The sequence below is a fragment of the Triticum urartu genome, chromosome 2A (assembly GCF_056163025.1).
Source record: "Triticum urartu cultivar PI428250 chromosome 2A, HENAU_Tu73, whole genome shotgun sequence".
NCBI classification, from domain to species: Eukaryota; Viridiplantae; Streptophyta; class Magnoliopsida; order Poales; family Poaceae; genus Triticum; species Triticum urartu.
In genome coordinates, this window is record NC_141874.1 from 667,115,529 (window position 1) to 667,136,807 (window position 21,279).

The following is a 21,279-nucleotide window of genomic DNA, read 5'->3' on the forward strand; positions in this document are numbered from 1 at the left end:
AGAGCGGCCCCTTGACGACCTTGTCGGCCTTTACGGCAACCCTTGCGGCCTTGCCGGTCAGCTCGACCTCGCCGTCGCGATCCACATCCAGCTGGAAGAGCCGTTGGCAGAAGTGGGCGTGCGCCATCACCGTGAAGTTGTGGTCGAGGCCAGGGCGGAGCCGCATGATGTCAGCCGGATTCGTGAAGAGCCAAGCTGGCCTCCCCTTATTGTGCAGCGGGGCGATCCGGCGGCGGATGAAATCCGCCCCGATCATCTCGAGGGTGAGCCCAGCCCGGGTCAGCCGGAGAATCCTGGTGGTGGCAACAGTGAGCCTCCTGTCGGCGGCGTCGACATCACCCCAATCGTTTCCGTGGACCGGCGGCGCTCGGCGGACCTTGCAAAATTCCGGCGGGTCTTCATCTTCAATCCAGCACCACCGGTCACGACATTCATCCCACCTCTCCCTCACGGCACCATCCGGGTACACCTCCTTGGATCTTGGGATCCAGGTGACGCAACCAGCAACGGCACCTCCCGTTTGGATTCAAGGATAGAAGTAATGGTGGAAGAGCACCGTGTTGGGCTGCACTCCGGCAAAGCCCTCGCAAAGATGCACAAAGGAAGACATGCACGCCACCGCGTTCGGAGTGAAATCCAAAAGGCGAAAACCGAAGGTGTGCATAATATCGCAGAAGAAATCAGAGAAAGGAGGGCATAACCCACAAGAAAACTAGTTGACGAAGAAGGGGTACCGATTTGGGGCAGGATCGGCGCAAGCGGCAGGGATGACGCACGTCGCCGGGTGTCCCGAGTTCTCTCCCCCCGTCTTCACTCCCCACAAGGGCTTGAAAGAGGCCCGGAGCTCATGAACGTCAACCGACGAGGGGAAGAAGAAGGCGGACTTCGTCTTGTCCCCCAACAACGCGCTCTCCGGTGGCTCCACGGTCCCAGGGCCCTTAGCCACCCCCTTGCCCTTGGCGGATTTGGGCGCCATGGCGGCCAAGCAGTCTAGAGGGTTAAGGAAGGGGGGTGGCGAGGCAGCAACGGTGGGCGACGGCGAAAAGCTTGCAAGAGAAGGAAGAAAGGGAGCGGCGGCTCTGAGATTGGAAAAGGCACGAAGGAAGAGGAGAAAGTGAGCAGCGCGCCCGCGGTTATTCCTTCTTATGGGGGAGAACACGGGCCGCCTCCTTTCACATTAACTGTGATGTGACGCATGCCCGCGGGAAGCAACCCCACGCATGCTGCCCACGTCACACATGCCGCCCCCCACGCGCCGCCATGCGCGGGAAGCGTGGGGGGCGCAGCGCGCGAAGAAACTTACCGCGGTAAAAACCACCCCGCCTGCCGGCGCACCGTTTTTGGGCCTAGCCCAACAACGCGTTGCGCTTATGTGTGGCCCAGGACCGGGGGCTCCTGTCGGTGTACAAAAAGGGGGGGTACACTTTTTGTACCCCTATAACTGTGCACGGGCAGTCTGAGCAACAGGCGCCGCCACACCAAGCACGGCAAGGGAAGTAAGCCAAGGTAAGGCCGAAGCTGAAGAGAAGCAGAACGATGCCAAGACCAAGACCACGAAGAGCAAAGGGGACAGAGCAGCCCCCCCGGCAAGATCCTTGCCGGGGGGCAGCTTTAGCTAGCCCGACAAGATCCTTGCGGTGGCGGCTCGCCCCACACCTACGGAGCGAAATCACCCTTGAGTCCACTACCCCCATGGGGCGAGGATTCGAGAGACATCCCCGTGGTGGCATGCAGATCTTTGTGAAGACATTCAAGACCTGATGCCCACTTGGGAATGTGATGACCCTTGGCAGGATCCCAGCCAAGGAGGACCACAAGGCCCCCGGCAAGAGCCTTGCCGGGGATGACAGCGTGCGCCACGGCAAGACCCTTGCCGGGCCCCCGACAAGGCCCTTGCCAAGGACACCCGTGGGGCCACTGTCAGGCCCGCACCAGCCACACCTCCACCGCCGTTCGCATACAGCTGCCGACCCAACCAGTTGGGCAGGCACCTGCGTGGCGGCGTGCAGTCTCTTCGTGGAGACCCACCACTGTGCCACCTCAGCTGCTTGCCTGCCTACATGGCACCAGAGGCACCGCTGGCCAGGGCGCGTGTCAACACAAGAGGGAGCGGCAGCGGACGGGACAGGGCCCTCCCCCGCCCCCGATAAAGCAAGGACACCTAAGCAAGGCGCATTAATTGCACCTTGTCATGTAATGCGAGGGATAACCTCGCATTACTGTACCCTTTCCACCTCCTGTGTGCCACTGTGGCAGCCCCTTTCCTATAAAAGGAGGCCCGAGGCGACCAGGAGGAGGATTTGGCTTTTTGGAGCTCCTCACGCCCCATAGCTAGTTCAAGAACACAGATATACAATCCACCAAAGCAGGAGTAGGGTTTTACGCATCCTCACGGCCCGAACCTGGATAAACGAACCTTGTGCTACCTGTTTGATCTGCTCTTCTCACGACCCCCGTGCTCCGCAACCGTAGTAGGGATTCTTGTGATCCCATAGGTGTCATTTCCCACCGACAATCAGAAGACACTGTCTATGGCAAAAATGGACTGACGATGGGATTAAAAAGTAATTCTCTTGCTGCTTGGAATATGGTCTGCACGCCCAAGAAAAATGGTGGTCTGGGTGTTATTAACCTCAGAATACAGAATGATGCCTTACTCCTCAAGTTTCTCCACAAGTTTTATAACAGGCACGATATCCCTTGGGTCCAGCTAATCTGGGTCTCTTATTACGGTGACACTATTCCACATGCTCATGACTCGTGTGGCTCCTTCTGGTGGAAAGATTTAACTCATCTAATGCCCACATATCATGGTGTGACACGCATCAAAATTGGTAATGGATCTTTTGCATTGTTCTGGAAAGATAATTGGAGTCAGTCCATATATGCTGAAACTTGCCCGAGGGTCTATTCTTATGCCACTTCTGAAGACATCTCGGTCAAACATCTCCAGACATACACTAATCTGCATGAAACCTTCCCTCTATTCAAGCCCGTCACGAACTGCAATCCATCCAAGCTGACGTGGCCGGAATCACACTTACGGAGGATCATGACACTTGGCAATGTGTGTGGGGAGACAATAACTTCAAAACATCCTCATATTACAAATTTTATTTCAGAGATGTGATTGCCCATGAAGCTTTCGGTTGGCTATGGAAAGCCAAATGTACTCCCAAGATTAAGACCTTCGGGTGGCTCCTACTCGTTGATCGTCTCAACACCAGAAACATGCTCAAGAGGAGACACTACAACATTGGAAACAATTTTGACTGCCTCTTGTGTGGCCAACATGTAGAAGAGACGGAGGAACACCTATTCTTTCACTGCACTTTCAGTCAGGAGTGCTGGAGATCTCTGGGTTTCACCTGGACCATGCAGCATGACAGACTCGATATGATCAAGCATCAAAAAACCATGCAGCCCCGAAAGATGTGGATGGATATCTTCTTGACGTCGGCCTGGAGTCTTTGGAAGGAGCGCAACAACCATCACTTCAGAAAGATCAAGCCTTCGGTCACAGCCTGGAAATAGAGATTTAAGTAGGATTTTTCCAATCTTAGATATAGAGTGAAACCCTCCAAAGAGCATATTATTACTGCTTTACTTGACTCCATACAATAGTTGCTTACTACCTTCTGGTAGCCTTGGGTGGTGCACGAACCACCCCCTGTATGTAACACAAACATGTAATTATACCCCCCTTGTTTTGGTAATATATATGCAGTAGGAACCTTTCCTACTGTCTTCATAGTCAAAAAAAACTTCCAACTCAAGTTTTTCCTCATAAGATTGCGTCAAAGCATCAACGATATGTTTAGTAAAAGCTTTATTTTGACTATAAGCATGAGGAGAATTTAGCACGGATTGCAACTAGGAAATACAATCTATCAAAGAGCAATTATCATAATTAAATTCCTTGAAGTCCAAGATAGTGGGTTCATTGATATCTAAAGTTTTGACCTCTTCAGTCCCACTTTTACCAATTTTTGCATCAAGATCTAAAAACTCTGAATTTTTGGGACACCTTCAAACTGAAGTTGACTCATCTCCAGTCCCATCATTATCAAGATTCATATTGCAAAACAAAGATTTAATTGGGGACACATCAATAACTTTTAGGTCTTCATCTTTACTCTCATAAAAATTAGAAGAGCACGCTTTTACAAAGCAATCTTTCTTAGCACGCATCCTAGCGGTTCTTTCTTTGCACTCATCAATGGAAATTCTCATGGCTTTGAGAGACTCATTGATATCATGCTTAGGTGGAATAGATCTATGTTTCAAAGAATCAACATCAAGAGAAATTCTATCAACGTTCCTAGTCAATTCATCAATCTTAGGAAATTTTTCTTCAAGCAAAGCATTCAAATTCTTTTGGAAGATCATAAATTCCTTAACACTAGTCTCAAAATCAGAGGGAGTCTTATTAAAATTTCCATAAGAGTTGTTGTAGGAATTACCATAATTATTAGAGGAATTACTAGGATATGGCCTAGGATTAAAGTTTCCTCTATACGCGTTGTTACCAAAATTATTCCTACCAACAAAATTCACATCCATAGATTCATTATTATTCTCAATCAAGGTAGACAAATGCATATCATTAGGATCAGAAGAAACACTCTTATTATCAAACGATTTCATAAGTTCATCCATCTTTCCACTCAAAACATTAATTTCTTCTATCGCATGCACTTTTTTACTAGTAGATCTTTCGGTGTGCCATTGAGAATAATTAACCATAATATTATCTAGGAGTTTAGTAGCTTCTCCTAAGGTGATTTCCATAAAATTTCCTCCCGTGGCCAAATCTAAAAGATTTCTAGAAGCAAAATTCAATGCGGCATAAATTTTTTGTATAATCATCCACAAATTCAAACCATGAGTAGGGCAATTACGTATAATTAATTTCATCCTCTCCCAAGCTTGTGCAACATGTTCATGATCAAGTTGCTTAAAGTTCATAATATCGTTTCTAAGAGAGATCATCTTAGTGGGAGGAAAATACTTAGAGATAAAAGCATCTTTGCACTTATTCGATGAATCAATACTATTTTTAGGCAAAGCTGAAAACCAAGTTTTAGCACGATCTCTAAGAGAAAATAGAAATAGCTTCAATTCAACAATATCATTGTCCACATCTTTCTTCTTTTGCATATCACACAAATCAACAAAGCTATTTACATGGGTAGCGGCATCTTCACTAGGAAGGCCGGCGAATTGATCTTTCATGACAAGTTTCAGCAAGGCAGCATTAATTTCACAAGATTCAGCATCGGTAAGAGGAGCAATCGAAGTTCTAAGAAAATCATTTATGTTGGTATTGGTAAAGTCACACAATTTAGTATTGTCTTGAGCCATCGTGACAAGCAAGCAATCCAACACACGAGCAAACAAGAGACAAACAAAAAAGAGGCGAAGGGAAAGAGAGGGCGAATAAAATGGCAAAGGTGAAGTGGGGGAGAGGAAAACGAGAGGTAAATGGCAAATAATGTAATGCGAGGGATAAGAGTTTGTGATGGGTACTTGGTATGTCTTGACTTATGCGTAGACTCCCCGGTAACGGGGCCAGAAATCCTTCTTGCTACCTCTTGAGCACTGCGTTGGTTTTCCCTTGAAGAGGAAAGTGTGATGCAGTATAGTGTAAGTATTTCCCTCAGTTTTTTAGAACCAAGGTATCAATCAAGTAGGAGGTCGCACTCATGTCCCTCGCACCTACACAAACAAATAAGAACCCCACAACCAACGCAATAAAGGGGTTGTCAATCTGTTCACGGTCACTTACGAGAGCGAGATCTGATAGAGATGATAAGATAATATTTTTGGTACTTTTATGATAAAGACTAAAAGTAAAGAAAGCAAAATAAACGGTGATAGAAATAGCTTGTTGACGGTAGATTAAATGATGGAAAATAGACCTGGGGGCCATAGGTTTCACTAGTGGCTTCTCTCAAGATAGCATAAGTATTACGGTGGGTAAACGAATTACTGTCGAGCAATTGATAGAATTGAGCATAGTTATGAGAATATCTAGGTATGATCATGTATATAGGCATCACGTCCGTGACAAGTAGACTGAAAAGATTCTGCATCTACTACTATTACTCCACACATCGACTGCTATCCAACATGCATCTAGAGTATTAAGTTCATAAGAACAGAGTAACGCTTTAAGCAAGATGACATGATGTAGAGGAATAAACTCATGCAATATGATATAAACCCCATCTTTTTATCCTCGATGGCAACAATACAATACGTGCCTTGCTGCCCCTGCTGTCACTTGGAAAGGACACCGCAAGATTGAACCCAAAGCTAAGCACTTCTCCCATTGCAAGAAAGATCAATCTAGTAGGCCAAACCAAACTGATAATTCGAAGAGACTTGCAAAGATAACCAATCATACATAAAAGAATTCAGAGGAGATTCAAATATTGTTCATAGATAATATTGATCATAAACCCACAATTCATCGGATCTCCACAAACACACCGCAAAAAGAAGATTTACATCAAATAGATCTCCTAGAGAATCGAGGAGAACTTTGTATTGAGATCCAAAGAGAGAGAAGAAGCCATCTAGCTAATAACTATGGACCCGAAGGTCTGAGGTAAACTACTCACACATCATCGGAGTGGCTTATGGTGTTGATGTAGAAGCCCTCCGTGATCAATGCCCCCTCCGGAAGGATGCCGGAAAAGGCCCCAAGATGGGATCTCATGGGTACAGAAGGTTGCGGCAGTGGAATTAGGTTTTTGTGGTCGCTTATGATGGTTTGGGGGTACGTAGGTATATATAGGAAGAAGAAGTAGGCCGGTGGAGCCACGAGGGGCCCACGAGGGTGGAGGGCGCGCCTAGGGGGTAGGCACGCCCCCTACCTCGTGGCTTCCTCGTCTATTGCTTGACGTCCACTTCAAGTCCTTTCACTACTAGAAAAAGGGCTATAGATGGGATTGACACTAATGGCGCACCAGACAAGCGGTGCGCCATTAGTATATACTAATGGCGCACCACCTTCTGATACGCCATTAGAGTTGAAACTACTAATGGCGCACCTGGCCCAGGGTGCGCCATTAGTATCAAATTTTTTTTAACTAGTGCGCCTGTCCAAACATACTAATGGCGCATCTAGACACAGTGCGCCATTACTAGTTATAACTAGTAATGGCGCACCTGCCGGAAAGTGCGCCACTAATGTTGTTTTTTTATTATATTTTTTATTCCCTTTTTTGCAAAACTACTAATGGCGCACTGTTCCACCGTGCGCCATTACTAGTTTAAACTAGTAATGGCGCACTGTGGGACAATGCGCCATTAGTATGTTTTTTTTGCAAAACTACTAATGGCGCACCACCAGAAGGTGCGCCATTAGTAACCTGGATTACTAATGGCGCATTTAGAGTTGGTGCGCCATTAGTAAGTGGGCAGCAACAAGATATTTTGGACAGCCTATCCTACCCACACTCACTTTCTCCCCACTTCATTCTCTCCACCTCCTCCTTGTCTCGGGTGCCTCCTCTTTTTCACCTCATTTCCACCATAGATTCATTCAATTTAAGTGGTTAAATTACCTTGTTTTGATAGGTAAGTAAGGGGGGAAGCTATATTTATGTTGTTCTCCCTACAACAATGTGCACATGCACTTTTTATGGCCTAGCTAGATCTATGTATGTTCGTGGTGTTGCATATGTTTGTGGTGTTGCATATGTGCTTGTGTTTGGAGGTGTACCGGTATTTGAAATGCGATAGTTGCCAATATTTTGCCGAAATGTTGATTCATTTCCGTTTCGGCAAGAATTTTGGCATTAAGCATTCTTTTTGGTCCTATTTTTAGGGAAAGTCATGCCAAATTTTTTCTTGGTTCTAAAATATCGTTTTGCTCTACCCCGCAGGCGACCATGGTCCGCATGATGACCGAAGGCATCGTGAATAGGTTTTTGAGGTCCGCGAAGGCCGAGATGCTTCAAAAGAACGAGATGGAGATAAGATGTCCGTGTCGAAGATGCAAGCTGAAGAGCCTTATTGCGGACCCGGAATCCGTGCAGGTGCGGGACCACCTGCTCTTGCGTGGTTTCATGGATGGCTATCGGTGGCAAGGTGATGAAGATGACTACGAAATCATCCATGGGGGCCGGGCAAGAAATGAGGAAGTGCAGCAAGACAACCACCGCGGCTCGGGCGGGCGAGAAGACGAAGAATCCCTAGGAGATGATCACGACGGTGATGCTGTACACAGTCATCATGTAGAAGATGCAGGACATGATGATGAGGAAGATGCCGGAGCAGACGACGGGCATGATCATGAAGATGATGATGCCGGCGGAGCAGACGACGTTGGACCATCAATGGGCTGGGTGCAGGACCCTCATATTCAAGAGCTGCTTCTCAAGCAGACGGATAACGCAAGAGCTGCCGCCCGAGAGAAACCAAGATGGATCAACTTGAGTTAGACGCGGTTACTCCATTGTATGAAGGATGCAGGCCCGAGGATACCCGCCTGAAAGTAACGCTCATGGCTCTGGAGATGAAGGTAAAACACAAAATGACCGACGCATGCTTCGACGAGAACATGTCATTCTGGCACGAACGTCTTCCCAAGGGGAACAAGTGCCCGACCAGTTTGGAGGAGGCGAAGAAAATCGTGTGTCCTCTGGATTTACTGCACATGAAATACCATGTGTGCATGAACGATTGCATCATTTATTGGGACGAGCACGCGGAGTCTACCATATGTCCAGTGTGCGGCGTCACTCGATTCAAGAAGAGGAAGAAAGCTCCTCGAAAAGTGGTGTGGTACTTTCCGATCACTCCTCGTCTGCAGCGGTATTTCGCGGACCCTAAGGTAGGAAAGCTCCTGCGTTGGCACGCGGATAGGGAGGAGAAGAAGCGAGAAGATGACGCAAATGATCCGGAGATAGATAAAAAAGACAAGATGTTGAGTCACCCTAAGGATGCGAGCCAGTGGCAAGCGTTGAACTTCAAAGACCTAGAATTTGGGAACAATCCAAGGAACATCGTGCTGGGCGCGAGCACCGATGGAGTCAATCCGTTTGGCAGCCAGAGAAGCACACATAGCACCTGGCCTGTGTTTGTGTGGATGTACAACCTTCCCCCCTGGTTGTGCATGAGGAGGAAGTACATTCACATGAGTATGCTAATTGAAGGACCGAAACAACCAGGGAACGACATCAATCTGTATCTGGGGCTGCTGAAAGAGGAGCTTGACACGCTGTGGAAAACGCTAGCCAATATGTGGGACACCGCAGAGAAAGAATATTTCCCTATGAGAGCCGCGCTGCTCACGACGGTGCACGACTATCTCGGTTACGGATATGTCGCGGGGCAGGTGGTCCACGGATTTTCTGGATGCGTCAGGTGCATGGATGACACAACGTATCGCCAGCTAGATAGAGATCCCGAGTCTTCAAAAACCGTGATCATGGGACATCGAAGGTGGCTTCGCGACAATGACCCGTGGAGAAAACGCAAGGATCTGTTCGATGGTGAAACCGAACCCCGAGGACGCCCGCGTACGAGGAGCGGTGAGGAAATAGATGAGCTGTTGAAAAATTGGAAAGACTGCCCACTGCCGGGAAAGAAGCAAAAGGCGCCAGAGCCGGGAAAGAAGCGAAAGGCGCAGAGCCGCTGCTGAAGGTATGGAAAACGAGGTCTGTTTTCTGGGACTTGCCGTACTGGAAGATCCACCGTGTGCCTCACAGCCTTGATGTCATGCATATCACAAAGAACGTGTGCGAGAGTCTGCTTGGTACCCTGCTCAACATGCCAGAGAGGACCAAAGATGGGCCGGAAGCAAGGGCAGACTTGAAATCAATGGGCATCAGGCAGGAGCTTCACACTATATATGATGATGATGATGATGATGATGATGATGATGAGGCGAAGCAGGACACGGAAAGTCGTCGCAAAGGCAAAATGGCCAAGAAGACCGGAAATGACTACCCTCCCGCGTGCTTCACTCTCAGTCAGGAGGAGATCGAGCAGTTTTTCACCTGCCTCGTAGGAGTAAAACTTCCTTACGGTTACGCGGGAAGATTAGCAGATACCTAGACCCAGCGAAGCAGAAGTTCAGCGGGATGAAGTCTCACGACTGTCACGTGCTGATGATGCAGATACTTCTAGTTGCAATCCGTGGGATCATGGACGCGCACGTCCTTGAAACCCTATTTGGCCTATGCAACTTTTTCGACGTCATCTCTCGGAAGTCTGTTGGCGTGAGGCAACTCAGAAGGCTACAGGAAGAGATCGTGGTGATACTATGCGAGCTTGAGATGTACTTCCCGCCCGCATTCTTCGACATTATGGTGCATCTGCTGGTCCATATCATGGACGATATCATCCAACTCGGGCCGACGTTCCTGCACAACATGATGCCGTTCGAAAGGATGAATGGTGTCATCAAAGGATACATTCGCAACATGTCACGTCCAAAGGGGAGCATAGCCAGGGGCTTTCTGACCGAAGAGTGCATCTCCTACTGCACGAATTATCTAGGCATCGAGAACCCCTTTGGTCTGCCCGTCAACAGGCACCTCGGCAGGCTCGCTGGATGGGGTCACCGTGAGGGTCGTCACGAAATGCATGTCGACTTCGAGGGTCGACTCGCCGACTTTGAAAGTGCAAACCTAGTCGCGCTACAACACATAGACGTGGTCGATCCTTGGGTGGTAGAGCACAAAATCTTTATCAAGAAGACGTACAATGACCAAGGCCAACAGAGGACGGACGGAGATATACTCAAAGAGCACAACTCATGTTTCACGCGTTGGTTCAAGGAGAAGCTTCTGTCGTACCCTTTACATGAGGATTCTTCCGCGGAAGAACAACTCATATTCGCCTTGTCACAGGGCGCCGAGCACAACCTGATGACCTATGAGGCGTACGATATCAACGGCTACACATTCTACACCGAGGCCAAGGACATGAAGAGCGATGGTTATCAGAACTCTGGGGTAACGATGGAATCCTACACCGGTAATGACAAGGACAGATACTATGGAAGGATCGAGGAGATCTGGGAGCTGAGCTACACTGGAGAGAAGGTCCCGATGTTCCGTGTCAGATGGGCCAAGAGCGTCCTAAAAGAAGACCGGTATTTCACCACCATGGTTATACCCGAAGCCAAATCCAAGACCGCGGGCGCAAACGTCACCGCGAAAAAAGAGCCATGGGTACTGGCTTCCCAAGTGGACCAATGCTTCTTCATTACCGACCCGTCAAAGCCCAGTCGTGTTGTCGTGAGGAGAGGCAAAAGGAAGATCATCGGAATGGATGGAGTAGCCAATGAGCAAGACTTCGACAAGTACGGCGACCCGAGGATCAAACATGACGACGATGATGAAGTAGCAGCATACACCACAAGAAGAAGCAGGACCACCCTACCTAAAGGACGTCCGTTCCACAGAAGAACTCCATTTGCGAAAAAGAAGGGCAAGAAGATTGTGAACAGATAGCTAGCTAAGATCGATTGTATTTAAATCGTAGCCTTCATTTCTCGATTCTATTTCATGGGCACTTTTTGAACTATCATGAATATTTTTAAATTTCATGGACACTCGATCTCGATCCCCCTCCATCTCGATCGCTATCCCACCTCGCCAGATCCGGTCCCCCTCACCACCGAGCACCCCCCGGTCCACCGGCCGCTGCCGCCGACCCCCCGCAGGGGAAAGAAATGCGGGAGCTGAACTTAGGGGAACACACACTCGGTCCCGGCGGTTACAGAGTAGCGGAGCCTATATGGGACAAGGAGGAGGCGGACCGTGCCGAGCAAGGCCTACCGCCCCTCATCGATAAATATGGTGACAAGAAGACCAGGAACTTGGTCAGGGCCCGGTACAAGAAGGACCCGAAAACAAAGGAGCTTACCACGGATCCGAAGACCCGGGCGCTTGAGCTTGTTCTGGTAAGGAATACACCCCCGCGTAATTAGCTCCATATGGTTGCATTCTAATTGATGAAGCCAAATTTCTAAATGGTTCACATTCCTTCCGTAGGCGACTGAAAGCAGTAGCGCGGGGTCGACTAAGAGCAACCCTTGGGACACCACTCTAAATAGGGCGTTGAATGTAATGAAGAACAAGGATATGCTCAGTAAGCCGACGTCAGCTGGTCGTGTGGCCGGCAAAGGCTTGTCGACAAAATGGTCGTCATACTATAACACTGGTGGGTGAAAGGAGAAAAAGACCAGCTCGGAAAGCCAAGCGTGCGAGGTTCAAGAACTCAGGGCACAGGTGGCGCGGATTCCGGAGATTGTCCAAGAGCAAGTGCAACAACAACTCGGAGCGACGATCACCGCCATTGTGCCTACCTTGATCCAGGGGATTAGTGCATGGATTGCGGGCGGCCAACAGGGGCCGCCCCCGATTCCTAGCTTCAAGGCCAGCAACTCGCAGAACGCGATGGCGGGCCATTGGTGTCTCCGGCGGAGGCGGCATTGGTGTCTCCGACGCCGGCATGGGAGCTTAATGCACCCGGGTGTACGCCGGCCGGCACCTCTGCAGCAAGCGGCCCCTCCATCAACTGCACGCCCGCCGTTGGCGGTGCCTCGACATTAGCCGAGCTCGACGCCATCATCACGGTAACTAATTAAGCCTCTCTCGGCCGAGGACTTCATCTCCTTGCCTTTGACTGGGCATCCCTAACGCCCTACATGTTTTCGCAGGGCGTCGTCGACGTTCCGTGCACTCTCCTGCACTTCGTGAACAACGAGTTGGTCGATGTCGCCAAGGGCAAAATCATTCAACCGGGCAATCCCTTGTTCCACGGTACCCAGATGCCACCCAACTTGTTTAGGGTTCAACTGGTTCGGGTGCTGCCAGGCTGCGACGAGTTGTTACCTCTGATTCGACCCGTCGGGGCCGACGATGATGACGTGATGACCCTCAACGCCTGCCTGAGCTGGCCCCTGCTTTGGCCGAAGAGCCAGATTCGTTTGGGGGCGGGGGACACCACCCCAAAGACAACACCGCCAGTCGTGCCGGCGCCAAGTCGGCCCCATGGCAAGACCGCCGCAATGGTGCCAGACATCCCTATGCCACTGGATCCAAACATGCATATGGCACAGGATCAGAACGACGACGACGACGATACATTTGCCAACGTCGATCAGTACTTTGCCGATCATGGGTACGGTGGCGACTTCATGGGGCCTCCTTCTCAAGAACCCAACCCAACAAAAGACGTGCGCGATCTAGCTGGTACCGCGGAGAAGCCAAGTTGCAACAGGCGTCGTCTGCCGTTCAGCTCTTAGGAGACGCCTCCAGCTGCCGACTTCACCGAGCCTTAGATAGGCGAGGTGCGAAATATTATCAGCCCCAACACACTCAAGAAGGCGGTCTGTGAGCAGAACTCGGTCCCATTACAGGAGAAGAAGAAGGCACGCAAAAGAAAGACTAACAAGGGTGCGGGCCAGCCGGCACCGAGTACGATCCGTGCTCAGGACGGGCCACCTTCACCTGAGGATATCTCGAGGAGGGTGCATGTGGCGGGTAGGCCGGTGCTACCGAGAAATATGCTCGATGCTGCAACCGGTGCTATGCGGAGTCTGCATGACAGTGTTCTTTCTTTGGAGAAGCGCCGTCTCGGAGAGAAGGATGTGGCATACCCGGTTTTCGCGGCCAAGGTGCCAGAGGGCAAGGGCTTTGTGGATAACTCCATCGGGGGTACGATCGTCCTGTGGTTTGATGACATCCACGCTATGTTGAACCTTCATCCGCTGCACTACACCTTCGTTCGGCTATTTTCGCTGAGTATGGAGATGCGGATCATTCGCGACAAGACCCCGGACATCATGATAGTCGACCCCTTCTACATGCGTGCCAAGATCTTGGGCAGCGCTGGGGACCGGCAAGTCGCGAGTTCTTACCTCGAAGGTGTCATTCTGGCAAACCAAGATAAGGATAACTTCCTCGTGCCTTACTTTCCCGAGTAAGTCCTCCCCTCAACCGCCCTGTAACATATGAATTCTTAGATTTCGATCGTTTTTCTTTTAACATTCCGTGTTTTCTGCAGTGACACACATTGCACGCTCATCCTCCTAAGCCCCAAATATTCCATGGCCACGTATTTCGACCCGGACCATCAGTCGAACGTAGACTACACAAATGTCAAGAAGGTTCTTGATGATGTTCTCCCCGGCTACGTCAAATCTGGAGGCACCTTCACCAGGCCTATTCGTAAGTACGGCAAGCACGTGTTCTCCCACAATACGATGTTTTGCTGCGTCAAGCAGCCGCCTGGCGGTCAGAAGGGTGCCTACTACGCCATCCATCACATGCGCGCGATCGTACGGGACCATCATCAACTTCTGCTACCGAGTAGACTCAAAGATTGGGCCGCGAGCGTGTCGGCAATCCAGGACGCGGACATCAGACAAGAATTCTTTCGCATCCAGTCGGAGTTTGCGGAAATCATCCATCAAGATGTCCTTCGTACCTCGGGGCAGTTCTACCTCAGAAATCAACCGTCCAACAGTGACATCGACACAATCCTACAAATGCAGGCTGACAACGCCCGTTGTTTCATGACTCCCACGATAGACGGCGGCTTCATCCACGCTCCGGTCCCTTGAGTCGAGTCGAAAGCAGTGATGCTGTGTCTAGTTCTGAAACATCGATTGGCTCATGTTGTAATTAAACTTTAATGAACTTGTAGTATGTCTCTTTGGTTTCAAGAGTCGTTCAACTTAGATGTAATCGATGCTATTAATGTCTTGCTTTTCTCTTCCAATCGTTCTGTTGCATGCTTATATATTGCTTATGTATTGTCTGTGAATTGGTACTAACGTTTCATTTGTCTACTGCATAGCGATGCCGTGGTATGTCGTGTACAAGGGTAAGGTTTCCGGAGTCTATGACGACTGGGAGGAGTGTCGGAGACAGGTTCACCGATTCAGCGGTAACAGTTACAAAGGGTACGCCACTAGGGCCGAGGCCGAATCTAGATACGCCCGCTATCTAGCGGGAGAGGGGAGGGAGCGTTGGAGGAACCGGATGAAGACGAGTTTCATCGTGATGATGCTCATCGTGATGACCGCAACTCTCTTCTATGTGATGGTAGTTTAGATGATCGATATCGACTTGTAATGTGAAGACAAACTCGTGGTCTCGAGACTTGTAATATAATGTTCTATCTTTGTTCGGTCTTTTCAATTCGGAGACTAATATGATGAATTGTATTCGGAGACTAAAATGATGAATTGTATTCAGAGACTAATCTTCTATTGTATTCGATGAATCTGTTGTTGATGTGTGCTGTCTATATTTTGTCCAATTATACATTTTGTAACCTGTGCAAAAAACAGAAAATTCAAAAAAAAACCTAATATTCATGCTAATGGCGCATCACATCATAGTGCGCCATTAGTATGCCAAAGGATACTAATGGCGCATCATTAAACAGTGCGCCATTAGTATGCCGAAGTTACTAATGGCGCATCCTGTTGTTGTGCGCCATTAGTATGCCAAAGCACCTGGGTATACATGGCCCCCTGGGAGGCATACTGATGGCGCACTGTTGTATATACTAATGGCGCATCTGAGGTGCGCCATTAGTATACCAGATACTAATGGCGCACCAGTGGTGCGCCATTAGTAAAATATACTAATGGCGTGGCACTAATGGCGCACCACTACTGCGCCATTAATGGCCAAATTAGGTGCGCCATTAGTAGGCCTTTTCCTAGTAGTGTTTGGATCAAGTTTGTTCCAAAAATCACGTTCCTGAAGGTTTCATTCTGTTTGGACTCCGTTTGATATTCTTTTTCTGCGAAACACTGAAATAGGCAAAAAACAACAATTTGGGCTGGGCCTCAAGTTAATAGGTTAGTCGCAAAAATACTATAAAAGTGTATAATAAAGCTCAATAATTATCCAAAACAGAATATAATATAGTATGGAACAATCAAAAATTATAGATACGTTGGAGACGTATCAGTGGGTTGCGGGAGGAGTGGGCAATGACAGGGGTTGTAAGTCCTAAAGAGACTAAAAAGATCAGACCCATCGCACCGACAGATGGGCCCAAATACTAAAAAGGCCCACCGGCAGTGGAACACACCAAAGTAAACCAGAGTAGCAGCATGAAAGGAGCGAGGCACCTCTTTACCCATCAAGGAAAAGTGAGCAGCCCACGTCACCAGCCAACACCGAGCAACCATGCCCACCCAAGACACTAACGTGTGGGCCCGACCCGACCAAAGCGGTGGAGAAACAGCCGGGTGCAGTTGAGCACGATGACAAAAATCTAACCACCCTAGGTTGGACCCCCTGCAGCACACGATCTCTGCAACCCACCCCTCTTTTCACTACATCACATTTCTTTTTTACCCAGACTCACGCACGCTACACACTGTCCCGCTGATCCCGCGAGGAAGGATGGCCCAGCCGTCATCTGCTAAAACCGAAACCCATGTAGTGAAGTAAAATTGACGGCCAGATGTTTGACACAGAGTAGGAAAGTACCAAATACTTTACAGCGAGGCAGATCGAACGATCCAGATCGTGCTGGTTCGCGAATGCCCCCAGTTATGCGGGTACTCTAGCTGTCTTTATATGTTCAATAGCGAGGCAAATTGAAACGCCCATCAATTCCACCCAGCTCCCCTGCAGCCCATCATGGCTCTTAGCAAATCCTATTAGTACTAGTACTACTAGTGTTGTTTCCAGTGTGATTACCCTTTCAACTTGTTCTCTCGTCTAGCATCGCTGCTCTCCTTTTCCTTGAAATCAGCGAGCAATGGAAACCTTCTAAAATGCAACTAGCTGTGCAAAGAAAAAAAAAGGGATACGGCAACCAAATATTAGCTGCCAACCCATCCAACTTTATCATCAATGGCTACGTATCTGTTTTCTATCCTGTCATGCCTTTTCTCGTCTGAATCCACAAGGTCTGTTCCTTGGCCAACATCAACCTAATCCAACAAATCTACAAATTTGTTGACGGTGGGCACATTCTCTCGTAGACAAAGACCCGCTGAACTCCGTTTCTATAGAAGCATCTCTTCTTCCTTTATTTCTCCACATGAGAGGGGTTGGAGAAGAACAGTACGAGCCACCAGCGAGCGCGCGTGCTTAATGATGTCTACCCAACGTCAAGAGCAATTATGCCATCACCTGCACTATGACATGGGCCGCTCAAAAACAAGCCTGTATTCCTACAAACATAAATGCCTTCTAGCCCACTAGTGGGGTGTATAGCATGATGTATTCACGAGCAATGTTGATTAACGTGTCAGGTATTATGAATGGGGATATAATAAGTAGCAATCACGATGTGCGGGCGGACACATGGGATTACGGCATCGCATGGCCGCATGTCCCAAAAATTCGCGTCCCTAATTTATCATTATAATTATATTCATATATTATATATAACATATTCCAAACTGAGTTACATGAAAAAACTGCAAGTTGATCCATGATTTTTATTATATTTTCGAAATATGTATATATTTGTATGTAAAAAAGCATACTTAAAATATGATCCATACTACCTAAAAAGTAGTATATAGACTACCTAAACATTCTTATATACTACATACTATGCGTACATACTCTTCGATTTGATATATACTACATACAACATACAAAAGATGGTAACTACCACAAGTGGTAGATAAAATTTGTCTTATATATAGGGTGGGTCTATTCTAATAACACCCTTTAAGACGTTATTCTGCTAACACGTGTGCTTATTCTGCTAACACTTCTATCGAACCGCAAAACGAATAAAAGCAACCTCACCCCACCTCCCACCTTCTCCACTCAATCCTCCCCACGACAGCGTTTCTCGGATCCAGCCAGCGCCCCCTCCTACCGCCTCTTCCGCGCGCCAGAGTCCCGTTGGAGCCGCACCGCCGCCGGCCCGTAACCACACCTCCACCTTCCCGTGCCCATAACTCACCCAAGATCCCACACGACGCGCCGCCCCCCGGCCGAAGCGCCGCCACAAGCACCCCCTTCCCCCCTCCTGATCCAGCCAAGCTCACTCACCATCCCCGTCGCTCGGGATCAAAGCTCCGGCGCCTTCCCACACCTGGCCGCAATGAGATCCGCTCCAGCCACCCTTCCACTGCAGACGCGGGATCTGCGATGGCCACACCCTCCATTACATCATTGCATTCGGTGCTTACCTAGGCTCCCCCATGAGAGACCAAAGAGCGAACGGCCCCCAGGCTCCCCCGCCACGACCCAGCACCCCGGCAAGCCTCCCCCACTCTCCCGTGGCACTCCAACTCCTCCGCCATCGTCCAGAGCCAACGGGTGTCAGGGATCCGACGAGATCCGACGAGCCCAACGACCTTTCCTCTATATCTATCCGACCACATACCACCTTCCTGATGCTCCTCGCCCACCATCCTGCTCCGGCGCTCCGCCCTTGCATTGGTATCCCTCTCCCCATGGACAACCCTCCCAGCGACGGGCTGCACCTCCAAGGCGGCCATCCACGAGCCCCCCCCCCCCCCGCCGCCCGTGCAGTGCGCAAACTGTTGCACTGCAGTGTACCAGCGGCGGATCTTAGCCACCCAACCCTCTGCCCCCGTCGCTGGGAGGGCGTCGGCTCAAGCTCCAAGTATGCGCGCGCATGTCGGCGACCACCCAGCCAGCCCGAGGCGCTCGTCTTTGTCAAAAAAACGAGAGTGAAGGATGCCCAGATGCGGGATGCTGCCGGCGTCCTAGCTTCCCCCTCTCTGAAGTTCGCATGGGGAACAATTGTAGCTTACCGTCGTCGATGCGGCCCCCTCCGGCCGCGCCTGCGGTATAGACTGGAGTTGAGGTTTTTTATGTGAAGTGCATTTCACTCAGATTTTTTGATGCACACTTATTTTTTTTGTAGTTCACCCCATCTAACGTCGACATAAAAAAAGATGTCCCTCTTGCAGTCCGGGCGTCCGCAGACTTGAAGTGCGCCTGGGCGCGCGATGCTGTTCGGTGGCGCGTGGCCGTGCAGTTTGCCATGCGCCAATGATTTTCTTGTTTCATTTGGTTTAGCCACCACCAAAAATTGGGTGTGTTTTGGTGAAGTACGCCGCCTGGGAGTACCCTTTTCCAGTTTGGCTAGGATAGCACTGCGGTTAAGACTTTAATGTCATGTCAGATTTGCAGTGTAGTGATGCGGGTGTGCTGTCAAAAACTCGGGCTGTTTTGGTGCAGTTCGCTAGTCTCCCATGTGCAGTACCGATGTCTTTAATAAAATTATTTGAAGAACACAAAACAAGTGGTTCACTCCAATTTTTGTAGCAGCTCATGACCCCTTTGTATGAAGTGCAATTTGTTTCATGTGTTTCAAAATTCAGTTGACTAAATCAATGCCCGAGGTCCGTTTGGTCCTCAGATGTGGTTCACTTTTGAGAGTGATGTTGTTCACTTGCGCCCAAACATGGAAGTGCAGAAAAATTTAGCGAAACAACAAGATAGTAATGCGGCTCATTTCGATATATGTCACGGTTCACATGCCCTCTGTATGAAGTGCAATTTGTTTCGTGTGTCTCAATATTCAGTCGACTACATGAACACTTGCAGTGCGTTTTGTCCTCGGATGTGGTTTACTTTTAAGAGTGATGCTGTTCACTTGTGCTCAACATGAAAGTGCATTTTTATAAACGAAACAACAAGATAGCAATGAGGTTCACTTCGCCATATGTCGCGATTCGTTTGCCCTCGTCTCTGCGGTCCACTCTCGTTCATAAAAAATGTTGAAAAAAAAAGACAAAAAAAATCACGAAAAACTCGGGTGAGAAAGTTTATGTCTGATAAAAGAATTCATGAAGTTCACTTGACTGCCTAATGCAGTGCGGTTTTCAGTTTGAAGTAGTGTGGTTTGCTGTCTGATGCAGTATACACGACGATTTGGGTGTCACGAAAACAGAGTGTTCGTGTTTCGGTAAATTCAAAATTGCTCTTAACCCGTAAGGAATTAGAGAGTCTTCTACATGAAAAAGTTGCGCCTCATTGATATCTTTCCAACGGCGTATAATTTGAATCATTCCGATTAGCACTTTGTAAAAGTTGTGTGTAAAACGGCCGCTGCCTCTCGTCGTCAGCCGCACGATTTTCGAAATTAACTAAAAACGGTAAGGAATCTCAAAAATATTTCAACATATGAAAGTTGTAGCTTTTCAATGGTATATTACACGCCTCTTTTCGATAAACGGTTAAAAGAATGGAGCGAAAATAGTACCGAAATTTTGAAAAAATTTGAAAAACAGAATTCCGCGATTTAGTAAATTTGAAAGTGCTCTTAAACCATAACGAATTAGAGAAAGTATTAGATATGAAAAATATGCGCCTCGGCGATATCTTTTTAATGGTCTATCATTTGCTTCATTCCGAGGAACGGTTTAGAAAAAAATGCTCGCTGCCACTCATCGTACGCCGCACCATTTTCAAAACTCCTCTTAAACCGTGAGGAATCTCGAAAAGTGTTCAACATAACAAAGTTGTGTCTAATCCATAGCTTCTCAACGGTATTTTACACGCATCATTCCGATAAATGGTTAAAAACTAGAGCAAAAAAGGTACCAAAAAACACAGCGTGCAGGCGTGCAGTGTTTTTGCGATGGGAAGTTCACTCGCGTGTATACTGCAGCGCACTTGGTTCGAACAATGACGTGCACTTGCGTTAAGCGTGCAGTGCGGAAGTGTTATCAGAATAGTTATTCTGCTAATATTAGCATAATAGACCGGCTTTCATGTAACTTGCTTTGAAATATCTTAGATATAGTATATGAACATATTTAAAATAATAAAATAGTATACCCGACCCGAATATTGATAGAAATTCCAAGAATAGATATTTTAAATATTGATAAAGTATTATCAATCATATGGTCAGGAAAGACCCCCTATTTAAAAAAATATAAATAAATAAATAAGCAATGTTGAAGATTTAAGCAGCCTTGGCATGTATGTACGCATACACTGCCAAGGATTCTTGATGGCAGAAGAAGCTCTGAAGGCTAATCGCATGAAGATCTGTATGGCCGAAGAGTAAAGACTGGTACACAGAGGCCAGCTAATTATTTACCGAGAGACAATGCCATGTGAAGAAAGCAAAATTTCCTGAAGATTGAAGTTTGTCGGCACTCTCTCTCGCACTTTTCTATATTATTAGAAGGACATGCATGTACCCTAGTAGGACACGCATGCATACTACCGTGTGTAAAATAAGTGAAGGAAGGCTCCCGAAGGCCTCCTTAGCTGCCACCCCTCGCAGCTATAAAAGGAGACGCTAGGCTCAAGAACACAACACAAGATG

At 48.3% G+C, this 21,279-nt stretch overlaps 1 protein-coding gene across 1 annotated transcript; it reads left to right on the forward strand.

Annotated features, from left to right (window-relative positions):
• Positions 1-2,551: 2,551 nt before the first annotated feature.
• LOC147986543 (uncharacterized) lies at positions 2,552-3,534 on the forward strand. Its single transcript, XM_087542050.1, has 2 exons — positions 2,552-2,688; positions 3,123-3,534. Exons 1-2 carry the CDS (start codon positions 2,552-2,554, stop codon positions 3,532-3,534), a joined length of 549 nt encoding a protein of 182 aa, XP_087398176.1.
• Positions 3,535-21,279: the final 17,745 nt, after the last annotated feature.